The sequence below is a fragment of the Caretta caretta genome, chromosome 1 (assembly GCF_965140235.1).
Source record: "Caretta caretta isolate rCarCar2 chromosome 1, rCarCar1.hap1, whole genome shotgun sequence".
Lineage (NCBI taxonomy): Eukaryota > Metazoa > Chordata > Testudines > Cheloniidae > Caretta > Caretta caretta.
Window position 1 is genome coordinate 291,696,319 of NC_134206.1, and position 19,469 is coordinate 291,715,787.

At 42.1% G+C, this 19,469-nt stretch overlaps 1 protein-coding gene across 5 annotated transcripts in view; it reads right to left on the reverse strand.

The window, feature by feature from the left end:
- RASSF3 (Ras association domain family member 3) overlaps nt 1-19,469 on the reverse strand; it is a 171,467-nt gene that overhangs the window by 3,670 nt on the left and 148,328 nt on the right. For all 5 annotated transcript variants that reach the window (XM_048835912.2, XM_075124380.1, XM_075124381.1 and 2 more), the window contains 3 exons: nt 9,561-9,668; nt 5,332-5,599; nt 1,232-1,347 (listed from right to left, as the gene is read on the reverse strand). In XM_048835912.2, coding sequence (XP_048691869.2) covers nt 1,232-1,347; nt 5,332-5,599; nt 9,561-9,668 — 492 coding nt within the window. The remainder of the gene's footprint in view (nt 1-1,231; nt 1,348-5,331; nt 5,600-9,560; nt 9,669-19,469) is intronic.

Genomic DNA, 19,469 nt, shown 5'->3' on the forward strand with positions numbered 1-19,469 from the left:
AACTATACAGAATGTGCAGAGTAGCAATTTCACGGTTATTGACTATTTTAATTTACAACTTGCAACTTTAAAAATGTTGCACTGACATAGTTTTTGCACTTCATTTTCTTCTCTTTTTTTAAATGGTCTGATGCTTAATAATATTTGTATTGACATGGTCCCAAGTAGGCTTTGAACTTCACACCTGACTAAGGTAAAAGGATTGGGAGGGAAGAATTCCAACCTTTGCTGTTGCTGGAGCTGTCTGTTTAACAAGGCAGCAGCACATTGGTTTGCACTGTGGTGATTTCAGCTTGACAATGGAAAAAAAAAAGAACCATAGGGCCCAGTCCTCTGTAACTACACTCATTTGTGCAGCTCCACTAACTTCACTGGGTCTATTCATGTGATGAGAGATACACTCAATCCTAATCATTTCCAAGTATTGATTCCCAGTGGGATCTGCTTTGGGGGTGAGGGTGGAGGAGATTTTGTTCCAGTGAAATATTTACAAATCACTGTAATGCAAACTATTCCAGTAGCAGCTTAAGAGCACCAGCCAACCCCCTGGCCAGGTTAGGCAGGGAAAATGTACATTGTGATGTCACAAAGGGGGGGGAGTTGATTAAATGCTGCTAAAAATGTGAGATATCCAAATATGCTCACAAGTGATTTTTAGTGATTTACACACTAACTTCAATACTCAATCATCATAATTATATACTTTTATTATCCAACCAGTTATTTTAAAACTTGGTTGGTTCGGGATGTACTTTGAGTACTATTTAATTTCAAATTTCAGTAACTTTTTAGTATTGGGGGAGCGGGAGTGTGTGTTTTAAAAATGGGAAGTTTTTCTCACCATTGTGGAACTCAAAACATTAAGAGATGTTGCTTAACCTTCCCCCGTGTTCCCTCCAAAAGTATGTATTCAGCTTTGAACAGAGCCCAAGAATGGAAAAATTCAGCGCAAGGGGAATTGTTCAGAAAGGTACCCCATGTGAAAGGAGGGAGCTGGGGTGTGTGTGTGTTAAAATTAACACCTGTTTCTAGCTGCACAGCAGAACTCACTGCTTTAATATTCCATGTGTGAAATAACCTGCATAGCGACTTTTGGTCAGTATTTCACAATTTTGTGTATAGTTACATAGACACTCAGATGAATCATCATGAAAAGACACTTGGGAGACAGAGAATGAGTGTATTTAACATATCAGTGAAGCTAAACAAAAAAAACACTGATGTAACTTACCATAACCTCTCCAGTTTCATGTTCACGCAGAACAAAACTGAGTGTTTCTGTGCTGGGGCCTGCCACCAAACGCATATAGAGGGGATGTTCTCTGTCTGAGAGCTTGCATGTATAAACTGCAAAAGGAGAATGTTACAATTATTATTCACTTTTACAAATAAAAGATTTCAACTATTAATAGAAAGCGTGCTAGGGAGCAAAATCTTTAAAAAGCAAACAATCCAATCTCTACCCCAAAACATACACTTGTTGCTACAAAACCTTTGCGCTGCTGGGGATATTTTTGTACAAACAGCCGTTGCTGGGAAGGCTGAGCAGAATGTGTTGTGCATAATAGAGTGCAATAACTGAGACTCCAAACTGAATGAGCTGGCTCTTAGCCAACGTTCATATTTATTTTAATGCATAGTCAAAAGAAACAAGAAAACAGCAAAAAAACAGCAGCATAATGGCACATAACAAGAACTGAAACAAAAGTTTTAAACCTGGGAAATTAGCTGGTAATTTGCTGACTTCCTTCCACATCACTATTCTATGTATGGTGTCCAAGGGCACAATGTGGCTACAGGTATTTCCCACCCCCATCCATTCAGTGACAGGAGGAGAAACACAGGGCTTCAATCTTGTGGAGGGAAGCAAAGGCCTTCCCTCCACTTCCATGTCTGTATGACATGGGGGCCCTATTTACAAGCGGTAGAATTGGAGCATCTGGCATTTTGTATTTTAGGTCCCGTCCTTGCTGGGACAAGCCACTGCCATTAGAACTTCTAAAGAAAAGGCTTCAGTGAAGGTTCCACACACACCCCTTGAGACATGCACACTGTCTACAAGACAACACTGCCTGTTTAGATAGAATGCCCGCTGGCCAGAAGTGTCATGTTTCAGCTGGCTGCTGTCATTGTCAGTTCAAGCAGCTGGATTCCAAGTGTGAGAGCAAGAAGCTGACAAAATGAAAATGCTCCTTGAGTATCTATTTTTTATTTTTATTTGGCACTTCCTGATGTACATGCACTCTTAGCTTTTAACAGCATTTAGTGCAAGGAGAGATTCCTCTGCGTACAGATTAACTAACCCAGGAGAAAGAAAAGGAGTACTTGTGGCACCTTAGAGACTAACCAATTTATTTGAGCATAAGCTTTCGTGAGCTACAGCTCACTTCATAAATTGGTTAGTCTCTAAGGTGCCACAAGTACTCCTTTTCTTTTTGCGAATACAGACTAACACGGCTGTTACTCTGTAACCCAGGAGAGAATCACATCAAGCACATTAACAGATTAAAAAAACACCTGTTACATTCTAGGGGAATGTTACCTTTGAAACTCTACTGCTACCTGTTTTCCAATATCACTAAGCATAAGTCAAAAAACATAAGAAATTAATATTTTCTATCTTGACATTGAGCCACATTGTAGACTGTAGGTGACAGTATATAGATGGGTTTCAGAGGAACAGCCGTGTTAGTCTGTATTCGCAAAAAGAAAAGGAGTACTTGTGGCACCTTAGAGACTAACCAATTTATTTGAGCATGAGCTTTCGTGAGCCACAGCTCACTTCATCAGATGTGTACCGTGGAAACTGCAGCAGACTTTATATACACACAGAGAATATGAAACAATACCTCCTCCCACCCCACTGTCCTGCTGGTAATAGCTTATCTAAAGTGATCAACAGGTGGGCCATTTCCAGCACAAATCCAGGTTTTCTCACCCTCCACCCCCCCACACAAATTCACTCTCCTGCTGGTGACAGCCCATCCAAAGTGACAACTCTTTACATAATCAAGTGGGGCTATTTCCTGCATAGATCCAGGTTTTCTCACTTCCCCCCCACCCCCATACACACACAAACTCACTCTCCTGCTGGTAATAGCTCATCTAAACTGACCACTCTCCAAGTTTAAATCCAAGTTAAACCAGAATATCTGGGGGGAGGGGGGGGTAGGAAAAAACAAGAGGAAACAGGCTACCTTGCATAATGACTTAGCCACTCCCAGTCTCTATTTAAGCCTAAATTAATAGTATCCAATTTGCAAATGAATTCCAATTCAGCAGTTTCTCGCTGGAGTCTGGATTTGAAGTTTTTTTGTTTTAAGATAGAGACCTTCATGTGTGTGATTGCGTGACCAGAGAGATTGAAGTGTTCTCCGACTGGTTTATGAATGTTATAATTCTTGACATCTGATTTGTGTCCATTTATTCTTTTACGTAGAGACTGTCCAGTTTGACCAATGTACATGGCAGAGGGGCATTGCTGGTACATGATGGCATATATCACATTGGTGGATGTGCAGGTGAAGGAGCCTCTGATAGTGTGGCTGATGTTATTAGGCCCTGTGATGGTGTCCCCTGAATAGATATGTGGGCACAATTGGCAACGGGCTTTGTTGCAAGGATAAGTTCCTGGGTTAGTGGTTCTGTTGTGTGGTATGTGGTTGTTGGTGAGTATTTGCTTCAGGTTGCGGGGCTGTCTGTAGGCAAGGACTGGCCTGTCTCCCAAGACTTGTGAGAGTGTTGGGTCATCCTTTAGGATAGGCTGTAGATCCTTAATAATGCGTTGGAGGGGTTTTAGTTGGGGGCTGAAGGTGACCGCTAGTGGCGTTCTGTTATTGTCTTTGTTAGGCCTGTCATGTAGTAGGTAACTTCTGGGAACTCTTCTGGCTCTATCAATCTGTTTCTTTACTTCTGCAGGTGGGTATTGTAGTTGTAAGAAAGCTTGACAGAGATCTTGTAGGTGTTTGTCTCTGTCTGAGGGGTTGGAGCAAATGCGGTTGTATCGCAGAGCTTGGCTGTAGACGATGGATCGTGTGGTGTGGTCAGGGTGAAAGCTGGAGGCATGTAGGTAGGAATAGCGGTCAGTAGGTTTCCGGTATAGGGTGGTGTTTATGTGGCCATTGTTTATTAGCACTGTAGTATCCAGGAAGTGGATCTCTTGTGTGGACTGGACCAGGCTGAGGTTGATGGTGGGATGGAAATTGTTGAAATCATGGTGGAATTCCTCAAGGGCTTCTTTTCCACGGGTCCAGATGATGAAGATGTCATCAATATAGCGCAAGTAGAGTAGGGGCTTTAGGGGACGAGAGCTGAGGAAGCGTTGTTCTAAATCAGCCATAAAAATGTTGGCATACTGTGGGGCCATGCGGGTACCCATAGCAGTGCCGCTGATCTGAAGGCTATTCATTTTTGGAGCATTAGCTATTCAGCTAAAACAGTATTTTAAAAGAATAAGTTCATATAACTATCCAATTCTTCCGCTTGCTTCCTCCAATTCATTAAACATTATCTCAGTCTTGTCATAAATCTCAGCCAGCTACCAAGTACATCTCATCCAAGTCCCAATTTCTAGAAGATATTGAGTCAATCCATTCCACTCCACCACCGGGATCCATCATGATGGAAATCTACAACTGCCCGTACATTGCAGCCACCATTAACTCATGTCTCTACTACCCACCTTAGCAACCTCACGTTCGCAATGAAAAGCATCTTTGAGGAGATTAGTGGTCACCCAAAATCACTCTCTGGATCCTCCTAGATAGGAGTGAAACCACCTCAGAGTGGTTCCCGACTCCCTTCTATGAGACAAACTGCAAAGTCCTATTCCCACACATCACCTACCCAAGAGACTTACACTCCCACCATATTATCATCCATTCCAGCAAATCCTCATTCCCCATAAGTATAATTATAAAACAACAAATACCGTTCCCTTTATATATTCTTATCCCCTTATGTCCTTATTCCCAAAACATCTTACCATCCATTGCCTAAACCAAGATGGCTCTACAAAGGAACAAACTCCAGGGCCTCACTCATCAGATAATAATGCTTTCTCATCTTACTCTCCAAATACCTGAAAAATAGCCAATCTGATCACAAGGCACTCCTGCTCCCACAACCAGAAAAGACATCCCCCCCACACACACTATCTCTCACAGAGTACGAAATAAGAACCTGTAACCTGCATTTATAAAATGAGATCATTACCATCACCTCTGCCGTATCTGCTCCCTCCCATCCTGCTTATCTCAGACACAGCTAAAGTACACACCTCCCAACCTTTTCCCCATTCCAACATCAAAAGACAACAAATCTAAATTATACCTTGATCTTCCTTGTGACAGCGTTTATAAAGTGCAAACTTGGCAGGGTTGTCAAACACTACAAATTTTTTGAGCAAGGCCTCAATAACTTCACGAACAGTGTTAATGCTGCTTATATGAAGCTTATTCACATAGCCTGGGGGCAAGTAAAATGAAGTCTCGTTGTTATTGTGAGCATGCTCTCCTGGATTCACAGCAGTCTGTATAGTAATAGGTCTGCACAGTTCCATCTGAACTTTGATGAAGCCAGTGTAAGTCCCATTTGAGTTCTGCAGCAGGAAGACAAGCACAACATTTTATAAAATTAATAAATAGTGACCTATTTATTATGACAGCATCAATAGCAATAAAGTACAGATTGCAGTGCACTCTTTAAAATGTGCTGTCATAATACATGAGGCAAATAATTTTTATAAGAGCCAGACACATTCCCTTATTCCTCCATGGCTGCCACAAAATTTACTTTAGTTTTTGGAATTACAGTTGAATTCTAAGAGATCTAGATAGGCATCAAGCAAATAATTGTATGAAAGCTAATGGTAAATTTTCAGTTTTGGTAGAAAAATTAAGCAGCTGCATCACCAGGCTACCAACTAATGGTGGAAATGGGGAAACACTGCCAAGAGAGAACTGGTATTCCCAACAAGCTGCAGGTTACAAAGTGGAGATCCCACTACTGTATAAAAACAATTAATCCATGTTTTGAGCTCACACTGTGGTTAGTCGGGGAAAAAATTGAGATAAGTTTGCAAGATACTGGCTTGTTATTTTATATTATAAATTTATTATTCATATTAGTCAGGAAGCATGTGAGATCTTGTAATTCAAACTGTGACTTCACAAATTAACCTTTACAGTTCATAACACAGATGTTAGAAAATTTATAAAAATTTTAAAAATAAAAACTTGTTCAATGGTTTCATTAAATTTTAAATATAAACTTTTTTTTTTAAAAGCACAAAGGAAAAAACTTAACAGTTTTGAGAAAAAATGCCACTGAAAGACTTTGTATGAAAGGAGAATAAAACCGAAGCATCTCCTTTTTACCTATCCCTCTTCCACCTATTTGACTTGTTCTATGGTATACTTCCATAAGAAACAAAATCTAAACTAGAGAGAATAAATCTTGAGATTATCAAACTAGTATAGTCATGAACTCCCCCCCAAACATATTCACACACTTTTTAAAATTTAAAATAGGCAGAGTTGGTAGCAATACCTAATATTAAGGTTACCCAACATTTCCCATTACAAGACCCTGTTTTCAGTAGCTTATAACTTGCCGAACCCACTGGGAAAGCACATCCATCTGTTCTCCCTTCCCCCCTGCTCCGCATGCTGGTCCACAGAGGATGACATCCTACTACTGCTAGCAGTTACTCCATTATCTCAAGTAGCAGGGGTGGGTGCGTGGGTGTGTGTATCTAAACGTTCCAACCATGCTAATGACCCATGTCAACATGGTGGAATTTGTTTTTTCTGTTTGCTTTTTTAAAAAAACCTAGGAACACACACACTTAATGTTGTAGTTATGTTCCTGAAAAATGCAACTTTAAGTGAAACAACATTAAACTAATCCAATTTCCGCATAAGATTTAATGTAAGTGTGGGGAGTTAGGTTCCAAGGAAATTTTTTTGGGGCAGACAAATGGCTTTATATACTGTACAGTACTGTACTGTGGTTGGGAAGTGTCCCTGGCTTACCTCACACAGGCACAGCCCGCTGCAGGCAAGGACGCTAGGAAGCACCATTGCAGCAGCAGCTTCCCTGGAGAAGAACAGGCGCTGACTTTGCCGGGGGATGCTCAAGACCCACCTCTTCCCGTCCCTGCTCCACTCCAGGCCCACCTCTTCCCACGCCACCTCCTCTCCGGAGCACGCCGCATCCCCACTCCTGCCCCCACCCTGGAAAGTCGTAAGCACCGCCAAACAGCTGTTTGGCAGTGGTGGAAGCACTGGGAGGTAGCGGGAGGAGGCAGAGAAGAGGAACTTGTGCAATGCTCCCTTGTAAAGTCGGTGCTCTTCCACAGAATCCTACAAGCAGTGGACAGAGCAGGCAGCCAAACAACATAATAAGGGAGCACTGCTCAACTTTAAACAGGCACGTTCCCTAATTGAGTAGCGACGTAACTTTGAAACAACGTTAAGCAGGAGGACGTTAAGTGAGGAGTTACTGTATTAAGGTAGCAAAGTCAAGCACTCAAAAATTAGGAAATGCCAGAAGTTGCTGTACATCCTTAAATCAGCCCCCTTGTGCATATGCATTATGTTCCAGTCTTTAATTACCTAATCATATACTGTTTTTTCCACAGGACCCCTGAAGGACTGGCTGTGGGAATAAGTCCGGGTTGCGTGGTAAAGGAAGCTGTTGTCTAAAGGTCTCCTACCTCATTTGTTGCAGAAGCTGGAAGGTGTGTAGTAAATGAAGCAAGGGTGAAGGTAGTTGAATGCTGCCCTGGAGCATTGGATTCTATTCCTGCTTCTGCCGCAGAGTTCCTATGGGATGCTAGCCATGTCATGTAAGCCAAAAACTTTTCACTAATTGTGTGTTCTTCATTTTCTAGGGGTCTGACTTGAGACCCTGGGGTCAGATTTGCAGAAGTGCTAAGCTCTCACAGTTGCAATGGAAGCCAGTGGAAGCTGTGCTTTGAATATATGAAGTGCTAAATAATACTAAGTATTCTGAAAAGTCGAGTTCAAGGTGTCTCAAATGGGGCACCCAAAATTAGTAGGTACTTGTGATCTCTCTGTGCCTCAGTTCCTCATCTATAAAATGGGGTAATACTAGTCCCTCACCTCATGGGGGAGTTGTGAAAAATACCTTCATTAATATTAGTGAAACATAATACTATACTGATAAGTGCCGCAGAAAAGCCTGTGAGGAAATTAATAATTCTGTTCAAACCCTGCTCTGAATATACTGTGCAGTAAATAAGGCTTGGGGGGCCAAACACTGACAAATGAGACAACAAAATATTGAATACCTGCTCATTCAAGACTGCATAATGCATATGCACAAGAGAGCTGAAATTCTGGCATTTCCTAGCTTCTGGGCGCTAGACTTTGCAACCTGAATAATGTTTTAACAGAGTTTCTGTTTGTAATATTATATATGTCAGATACATTTGCATACACTTTATATTAAAAGCACGCTCTACAATATAATTTTGCACACATACATAACACAAGGTCACACACAGCTGTGCAATGCTTAAAGCTGTGATTGTCAAAGGGGGTTAGGTGCCCAAATTCTATTGCAATTCAGTGGGAATTGGGTGCCTAACAGACTTAGTCCTTTGAATATCTCAGGCTAAATGCTTATTTTAACCTAACCAACGTGGAAAGTTTCTTACTATAATTAGTTCTGAAAACAAATGATTAGTCAAATATTACTGTGTTACAGGACTTTCGGCAACATGATTTTACAAGTATTAATTCCAAACCATATGAAAATACATAACAAAAATCAGTTTAGTAGATAACGCTTGCATATCTAAAGTAATTTGGAATGTAACAGAACTTCTAAGTTTGGATGTACAGTACATCTAATGGAACATAAAAAGGATCTGACAGTTTATATATAGATTGAGTTATAACATTTTAGCCAGGTAAATGTCGATTTTATTAATAGACAATCCTAGAACTACTATAGAAGATCAGTGTGCATCTTAACTTCATTATGTAAAAATTTTATTTATATTCTTATCACATTGAAAACCTACTTCTTAAAACCATCCCCAGAAATCAAACTTTCTGAAATTAATGTAAAAAGTGTCATAACTAAAAGAGTTATTTTTGCTTGATTTACCATGGCACCCAAATATGTTAATGTAGTTTTATAGGAGACATACTTATAGACAGTCTGATAAAAATAAACAGCCATATTCTCCCTGTGCTGGTTGTACTGGTATAATTGAGGGTTTCTGACGGAAGGAATCCATTTATTTATTGACAGTTGAGAGTATTTTAAACCTGTTAACTTTTCACAATACCATGTACAGGTTTGTGGTTTCTACCCTTATTATCCTTTAACCCCAAACATCTGAGGGGTGAAAGTGGCTTACATACATTTCAGAGCTAAAAAACGGCCCGTCTCCTGTAGTACACTACAAAGTCATTATGCCATAGTTTCACACGAAAAATGCTAAAGACAAAGTGACAAATAATGCACTATATGAGTTACACTCAGCTATTCAATTATAAACTACAGGAGTTCTATGTGACTCTTACCAAAGTCATCTTTAATTTGTCAGTAACAGATGAATTATAGTTTTGAATCTTCTCTCTAATTTCTTCTTTACTGAGATACGTGTGGGTCTCTCTCTCTTTCTGAACATCCTAGAACAAAACAAATGCAGAAAAAAACAACAAGTTCATTTACGTTCTAGGCTATGAGCAAACAGTGCAATCAATCATTACCTTATACAGGCTCCATATACAGCAGTTATCCATGTAGTAATACAAAGTTCTAGCAATGAGGTATGTCAAAAAAGCTGCTGTGCGGATCATAAACAGTTAAACTGACACACCCAAAAACACGTGTGTCATTTTTTGCCAACTATTTTTGTTCAAATATTTATGAGCAGTATGCAAAACAGCTCAACTCATTTCATGCTTAGATTTTTTCATTTCAATGCTAGTAATATTTTCCAATCACAACGTTTGTACAGTATTACATTTAAGGCATATGTAATTAAAAGAAACTCTCTGCACAAAGCAGAAAAATATATAAGAAATCCAGTACCTGATAAATAAGTAAAATCAAGAATTTATAAGTATTGGAATATGGGCATCTCAGCATTCCAAAGGTGAAAGCATTTATCAACTTATAATAGTCTATCATCCTGCTTATATGACACATCACAAGTATGCCTCTAGGCATATACTGTTTCTCCAAATTCAAGTGGTTTTTTGTTTTTGTTTTTTTAAGAAGCCCCTATCACTTTTTCAACTGTTGTCTTTTACAAGCTATATACTGATTTTACAGGGGCATGTAAAATCAATCTTAAGCACTGGCTATTATCCAAAAAAGCATTTGTTCCCAGTCCACATTACTGCGGCAAACCAGTGTTATAAATACACTCAGATTTCTATCACTTGCACAAACACCATATATAGTATGAAACTGATTCAGCTCTCAACTTTAAAGATTTTAGACCTCTCTTAGGAGAGGAGTACATTGACTTGGAAACATCTGGGTACCTCTGAACACAGGAATACTCATGCACCATGTGCACAATGGTCCAGGGTCAGTATTTTAGACTACCCATCCAAATGGACCCTGGAGGAGTTTGGCCTAGAAAAGGATTTTCCTGACCTCAAAAGCCACTCCTAGAACATAATCTCTTTGAGACTTCCCAGCACAGCTGGCAGGCATTTCAGTTTGCCAGAACTGAACCCTGTGACAACATTGTGTGATGCAGAGCTATACATTTTTGCCTGCCAGAAAGCTTATACAAAGCTGAGAGTTTTAGATTCTTTGATTTTTTTACTATATACATGAATAAAGAGACATGCCTCCGCCATCCTCCCTACAGCTAAAAAAGAGATGTGGTCTGAGCAAAGGATTGGAAACAAGGAACTCCCAAACTCTGATCCTGGCTCAAACACTAACTTCCTTTGGGGTCTTGGATAAGACACTTTCTGCCTTAGTTTCCCCCTTTGTAAAATAAGGATACCACCTACCTTAGATATGAACATTACAGCTTTTATGAGAAGAATGCCATTAGTTCCTTAATTACAGCATTTTTATCCTGAAGTTACAATATTCTGGCACAGTGATCAATTCCACTACAAGCAGGACCAAACCACCTGGGAAGTTTTCAGAATCAAGACTCCCCCCTCTCACTAGAGAAATTAAGAATCTTGATCATCATTTTTTCCCCTCCTGTAACCTGTTCCCAGAGAGCGGTAAGTACAGTAATACTTAGCACTTTAATATAATGCTTTTTATTCCCTTACTCCTTTAGGGGCTTCTCTAGTTTTGCGAAGGGTTCCCTTTGTGCTAAAACTAAAAAATAAGTAATTTTTTCTTTAAAATAAGAACAAATTTGTTGGAGCAATTTTAATGTTTAGAAATTATTAAATATAAAAGATTGTAGAGATATCACATGTGTAGCAAATAATAAGAATCTGAAAACACCAGCATTCCAAACATTATGTTTTTTGTTTTAAATTTAAAAAAAATATTTTGAGGCAACTACTGCACCCTCAATTTTAATCCCATTACAAAAGATATGTTATAAGTAGGGAACAGTGTATTCTGTAATTATTTTTCCACAGAATTTATGGAGCAAGCACCTGCCACAGAATTGTGCTCAAGAATCTAAACTTAAATTTTAAAAGTTTTTAGCCTTTATAGTTGTGAACATGTTCTTCCAAATGGGCACTGATTCCGATCCATATTCCTGAGGGGCAGACAGCCTGAAACATGAGCTTTGAGAGATCTGAACCGCCCCATTCATCTCGATAGTGGAAATTCTGAACCCTAATAATGCCATTTGAAAATCAAAATGTATAATTATTTTACTGCTGATTGTTTAGCAGATACTTCTACTCAGGGGTGGGCAAACTATGGCCCGGGGCCTGCATCCGGCGCTCCAGACATTTTAATCCTGCCATTGAGCTCCCCCTGGGGAGCAGGGTCTGGGGCTTGCCCCGCTCCAGCCAGGGAGCCGAGTCTGGGGCTTGCCCTGCTCTGCATGGCTCCCGGATGCAGCGGCATGTCCCCTCTCCAACTTCTACACATAGGGGCAGTCAGGGGGCTCTGGACGCTAACCCTGCCCCAAGTGCTACTCCCGCAACTCCCATTGGCCGGGAACCCCACAGCCAATGGGAGCTGCAGAGGTGGCAACTGTGGATGGAGCAGCGCGCAGAGCCGCCTGGCTGCGCCTCCGTTTAGGAGCTGGAGAGAGGACATGCTGCTTCTTCTAGGAATTGCTTGAGGTAAGCGCCCCCCAGAACCTGCACCTCTGACCCCCCCCGCTGCCCCACCCCAATCCCTCTCCCACCCTCCAAACTCCTCAGTCCCAGCCCGGAGCACCCTCCTGCACCCCCAACCCCTCAGTCCCACCCCAGAGCCCACGCCCACAGCTGGAGCCCTCCCCCTCCCACCCCAACCTCCTGCCCCAGCTCGGAGTCTCCTCCCACACCCTGAACTCCTCATTTCTGGCCCCATTCCAGAGCCTACACCCCCAACCGGAGCCCTCACCCACTCCCACACCCTAACCCCCAATTTTGTGTGCATTCATAGCCCGCCATACAATTTCCATACCCAGATGTGGCCCTCGGGCCAAAAAGTTTGCCCACCCCTGTTCTAGCTAATGTGTTTGCCCATTTTTGTTGCATGCAGTCATGGATGGGGAAGGAGGGAGCTGACCAGTGTCAAGGATTGCTGTGGTGGGGAAGCTTGTATCACCATCCACAACTACTGTCCGGAGGAGAAAACAACAGGGAACAGGAGGGAAAGAAAAGATTAATCTGCCTTTTCCCAGTGTCAAAAGCCTCAACCCATTTATCTGGTTCCAAAACCAGCTTCCTGATACCATGACAGGGCTACACAGATCATGGAGGGCATAATTTGGCCTGCAGAACGGCTATTAGTGGAGATAATGAAAAGAACCCAACCTGCCTTTAACAACAAAGGGTAAGTCTACAGGGCTGACAGCTGAAAAAAAAGTGTCTACCTGCAATCTGAGCAAATTTGGTATGGAAATCAATGAGACAACGAATAGGAAAGCCCATTAAGCCATTTTAGATTGTGTGTTTTATTTAGAGAATAACAAGACTTTCATATGAAAATAGCAATGAATATTGTAGTGGTGAAATTACTCACTCATATATTTAACTCAATAAGACCCTCTATTTTGAACATGCCTCAGAAATTCCAGTTTCTTTCACCAAAGTACCACAGAAAACCAGGGAGCCTTGCGCAGATTTTAGTCCAGCTTGCTGGAGAGTACGCAGGGCCTTATGGAAAGGCATAAGATGCATCATTACATAACAGTGAGAAATATAAAGTAATCATTGAGTTTGCCACCATGTGCATCTGAACTGTTAATGGAGCATATAAACAGTATGCAGATTAACCCCAAACTGCAAATTATATACAAAAAAAGTGGTGTCGGGGAAAAAACAGCAAAGCAATAAGGATCTGAACTTTGAGGTCTCTATGAGCATGATCCAACTCCCCTTAAATTCAATGGAAAGACTCCCAATTTACTTCAATCAGTGTTCTGCAGCCTATGTTAGTTTCAGGTCAGTTAACAGCAAGGAAAGTGATGAAACTGTGGAAAATATTTTATTTTCAGCCAAAAAAAGTTATGTCTCCACTTCAAGTCCATTATCCCAGGAAACCCAGGTCTGGGAACTGGAAGCATAAAAAGCATTAGATTCAAATGATAACAAATTACATAACCAGAGCTCAAACACTGCAACTGTTTGTGCAGTGAGGGATGCACTTCAAACCAACAAAAAAATTCCTTCACAAGCAATCTAACACCACAAATTGTCTAATCAGCAAAGGTTATACAAGAGAGGGGGAAAATCCTGCACAACTGCAACTGAGAGGCAACAAATGAAGAAATACCACATGAAAGTTGTAAGGAATGCTAGTGCAATCAAGTCTACTGTGATCAAGGAGTCAGTCATTCTGATTAGGAATCTCCAGCTAAGTGTTAACACATCTATCTACTCCTGGATATCTGTCGCACCCGTGGATTTTGATCTTTAGTTATATTTAATTCAAACATCCAACATCCAAAATCTGCTGGTAAGATACCATGTCATTTCTTCCCAATACCCACAGAGCCAAATCACCTGCAGTACATAATTAATCTTTATCATGGTCTCTGATCCAAAGTTTGGCTAGACAAAGCTACAGTAGCAGAAGTAATCTTCTTTTGGCCAGTGTGCCCAGGCTAAGATCAAGGAAAAGAAGTATTTGGTGAGAGCTGCTAAACATTTTCTTCAGCTTCCCACAATCCTCTCCTTGCCTTCTGTATTCTTTACCTCAGGGGTTCTCAGCTGACCCATCTGTAAACCCTGATGGCCTGTCACAATCCAGAGACTTCCTGAGATTGCCCCAGAGCCGATGCTCCCCCACAGGCGCTGCTCAGCTGCAAAGCGGGGGATACATCAGGGGCCAGTACTTACTGGAGAACATGACACCCCCTCCTGGCTGCTGTCCCACGGGCTAGCTGGGCTTGGCTCCCTGATCTGGGCACTGCAACCTCTGGGATCGCAATACTGGTCACTGAAATTTGGCCCAGATGCGCCCCCCCCCCCCCATCATCAGGACAGAGCAGCAGTGAGGCCAAACCTGGAGCAGTGCTGTGACGCCATGCACCAGGTCATGAAGCCCAGAGCAAGGAGCTGAGTCCAGCCAGCCCCGTAACCTTTCGATGCAATTTTGGGTCACAACCCACAGGCTGAGAATCCTGCTTTACCTTACAGAAAGGGTCCTCTGCCTATTATACTTTGATTCAATGTAAGTCCGTTTTCAGTTACATCAGTACAACTCCACTGACATATAAGGAAATAAATATCCATTACAGTTTGGAAACCTTGTATGCATCCAACATAGCATGTACAGAAAATTTACAATGGAAGCAACTAAGTACCATGCTGTTCACATGGATTATGGGGGACATGATCAAGAGGCCAGTAAACTCTTCTCTGCAATGACTATGTGGCTGATACTATGAAAAACATTCTTTCTGAGACTGGGAGTGCTGGCAAGGAACTCATTCCTCCTCTATTGCTTTAGCTACACTAACTGGAGGGAAAAAACTATTGCAGATTATGTGTTGCAGCTAAGCAAGTCTCACTCCATTTGTTCCTGCAACAGTTCTCGCTGGCCAGTGAGAGGACAGACCGGGTTCACTTAATCCCCAAATAGATAAGAGTACTACTCCCAACTGTTGCTTTGTCTGTGACCTGAGCACCTGTTCTGTAAGTTCTGGCACAGCTCCTTGGAGCAGGTGCATTACAAGTGTACAAATAGTATCAGACGCATACCTCACAATACATTTCATGTATTACACAGGTACAACTAGAAAAGGAGTACTTGTGGCACCTTAGAGACTAACCAATTTATTTGAGCATGAGCTTTCGTGAGCCACAGCTCACTTCATCAGATGTGTACCGTGGAAACCTCAGCCATGCGGAACGCAATGCCATCCACAGCCTCAGAAACAACTCTGACATCATAATCAAAAAGGCTGACAAAGGAGGTGCTGTTGTCATCATGAATAGGTCGGAATATGAAGAAGAGGCTGCTCGGCAGCTCTCCAACACGAGTTTCTACAAGCCATTACCCTATGATCCCACTGAGAGTTACCAAAAGCAACTACAGCATTTGCTCAAGAAACTTCCTGAAAAAGCACAAGATCAAATCCGCACAGACACACCCCTGGAACCCCGACCTGGGATATTCTATCTACTACCCAAGATCCATAAACCTGGAAATCCTGGGCGCCCCATCATCTCAGGCATTGGCACCCTGACAGCAGAATTGTCTGGCTATGTAGACTCCCTCCTCAGGCCCTACGCTACCAGCACTCCCAGCTACCTTCGAGACACCACTGACTTCCTGAGGAAACTTCAATCCATCGGTGATCTTCCTGATAACACCATCCTGGCTACTATGGATGTAGAAGCCCTCTACACCAACATTCCACACAAAGATGGACTACAGGCCGTCAGGAACACTATCCCCGATAATGTCACGGCTAACCTGGTGGCTGAACTTTGTGACTTTGTCCTTACCCATAACTATTTCACATTTGGGGACAATGTATACCTTCAGATCAGCGGCACTGCTATGGGTACCCACATGGCCCCACAGTATGCCAACATTTTTATGGCTGATTTAGAACAACGCTTCCTCAGCTCTCGTCCCCTAAAGCCCCTACTCTACTTGCGCTATATTGATGACATCATCATCATCTGGACCCATGGAAAAGAAGCCCTTGAGGAATTCCACCATGATTTCAACAATTTCCATCCCACCACCAACCTCAGCCTGGTCCAGTCCACACAAGAGATCCACTTCCTGGACACTACAGTGCTAATAAACAATGGCCACATAAACACCACCCTATACCGGAAACCTACTGACCGCTATTCCTACCTGCATGCCTCCAGCTTTCACCCTGACCACACCACACGATCCATCGTCTACAGCCAAGCTCTGCGATACAACCGCATTTGCTCCAACCCCTCAGACAGAGACAAACACCTACAAGATCTCTGTCAAGCTTTCTTACAACTACAATACCCACCTGCAGAAGTAAAGAAACAGATTGATAGAGCCAGAAGAGTTCCCAGAAGTTACCTACTACAGGACAGGCCTAACAAAGACAATAACAGAACGCCACTAGCGGTCACCTTCAGCCCCCAACTAAAACCCCTCCAACGCATTATTAAGGATCTACAACCTATCCTAAAGGATGACCCAACACTCTCACAAGTCTTGGGAGACAGGCCAGTCCTTGCCTACAGACAGCCCCGCAACCTGAAGCAAATACTCACCAACAACCACATACCACACAACAGAACCACTAACCCAGGAACTTATCCTTGCAACAAAGCCCGTTGCCAATTGTGCCCACATATCTATTCAGGGGACACCATCACAGGGCCTAATAACATCAGCCACACTAGCAGAGGCTCGTTCACCTGCACATCCACCAATGTGATATATGCCATCATGTGCCAGCAATGCCCCTCTGCCATGTACATTGGTCAAACTGGACAGTCTCTACGTAAAAGAATAAATGGACACAAATCAGATGTCAAGAATTCTAACATTCATAAACCAGTCGGAGAACACTTCAATCTCTCTGGTCACGCAATCACAGACATGAAGGTCGCTATCTTAAAACAAAAAAACTTCAAATCCAGACTCCAGCGAGAAACCGCTGAATTGGAATTCATTTGCAAATTGGATACTATTAATTTAGGCTTAAATAGAGACTGGGAGTGGCTAAGTCATTATGCAAGGTAGCCTGTTTCCTCTTGTTTTTTCCTACCCCCCCCCCCCAGATATTCTGGTTTAACTTGGATTTAAACTTGGAGAGTGGTCAGTTTAGATGAGCTATTACCAGCAGGAGAGTGAGTTTGTGTGTGTATGGGGGTGGGGGGGAAGTGAGAAAACCTGGATCTATGCAGGAAATAGCCCGACTTGATTATGTAAAGAGTTGTCACTTTGGATGGGCTAGCACCAGCAGGAGAGTGAATTTGTGTGGGGGGGTGGGGGGTGAGAAAACCTGGATTTGTGCTGGAAATGGCCCACCTGTTGATCACTTTAGATAAGCTATTACCAGCAGGACAGTGGGGTGGGAGGAGGTATTGTTTCATATTCTCTGTGTGTATATAAAGTCTGCTGCAGTTTCCACGGTACACATCTGATGAAGTGAGCTGTGGCTCACGAAAGCTCATGCTCAAATAAATTGGTTAGTCTCTAAGGTGCCACAAGTACTCCTTTTCTTTTTGCGAATACAGACTAACACGGCTGTTCCTCTGAAACAGGTACAACTGATATATGCATACTGTGCATCTAATACAGCATACATCACAGGAACAGATCTATATAAATTTCATATTTTCATCAGTTAATACAGATTTTGCAAATAGTTGCTTCAGTAGTTAGTCCCAGTGATTGCGTCCAATGGTCTGTCCCACTCACAGTATGTGTCATGAGCGCAGAAGTGAAACACAACCACGTCAAGCCATCCTAGCAGAGGCCATAAGCTCTTCTTCACCCAATGCTAGACAGGGCCATTATGCTGAGCGGGTTAGTTTTACAGTATTTTTGTATAATTGTATTTTGACCAAAACACGGGAACTATATGAGGTGTGGCATCATACTGTCACCAACTGCATGCCAGAACATGGGAATGAAGTTCTCATTAACAGCTGCAGGCCATGTCATCATCATCTGCTGCTCCCAGGTCAACTGAGAAAATGTGTTTTGCTGCTCAGTGTTCTGGGCCTGTTTCCATTCCTGTGCCTCACATTTGTTGTTTTCTCGTCTTGAGGGCAATTATGAATGGTGATAAAAACAATATCCAGTGCAATTCTAGGGAGCCTATGTATAATTTCTTCAGATACACACCACCAGCCTCTCAGCCCAGGGCAAGCTGTTAATTTGCTATGAAATTCAAGAAATATTTTCAGTAGTCTATGAAATAAGCACACATCTCTGGTGCCCAGAACTTCCATTAAATTTGGCAACAAACCTTCAAACTAAGTATAAGAACTCCTTTGAGTCTCAAACACAAGTTTCTAAGCAATAGTAGCAGGCAGAAGATGGGGGACGAGTGTGCATTTGTTTCCATCAGGGAGAACAGCTGGGCTGTGATTAAGATACCGGAGAACTGGGTTCAGTTCCCAGCTCTCCCACAGACTTCCTGCATGACCTTTCACAAGTCACCACCTCTCCATGCTTCAGTTCCCTATCTACAAAACGGGGAAAATAACACTTCCTTTTCCCCTCTTTTATGGACACCCAGCCAGCCAGTTAGCTGTAAAGTACCTCTTGGTGGCTGCTTGCTTTACCTGCAAAGGGTTAAAAAGTCCCAAGGTAAAGAAAAACCTGACCAAAAGAGCACCTGACCAAAAGAGCCAATGGGAAGGCTAAAACTTTTTAAAATGGGAAAAAAGCTTTCCCTTTGTCTCTCCGTTGTTCTCTCTGGGCTGCAGGGACACGAAGCAGCGATGCTATAAACAGGAATGCTGTGCAAGGTTTGAACCAGTTATGAAAAATTATCTTTCATACCTAGAAGGAATCACTGGGACAGGGAATGTTTAGACAGACGCGATCAGGTTTATTTCTTTATTTTGGCTTGCGGATCTCCTCTGTGCTAACCCCAGATCCTTTTGTTTGATTGTAACCTTTAAGCTGAACCCCCCCAAAAAGCTATTTTGGGTGCTTAATTTTTGGAATTGCTCCTTTAAAAACCTAGAAAAAGCCTCAGTTCCAGATGAATTTTCTTCCTTCTTGTTTTTAATAAAAGGTACTTTTTTAAGAACAGAATTGGATTTTTGGTGTCTTAAGAGGTTTGTGCATATGTTGTTTAATTAGTTGGTGGCAACTGCTAATTTCCTTTGTTTTCTTTCTTAGCTCTTCCGTGGAGG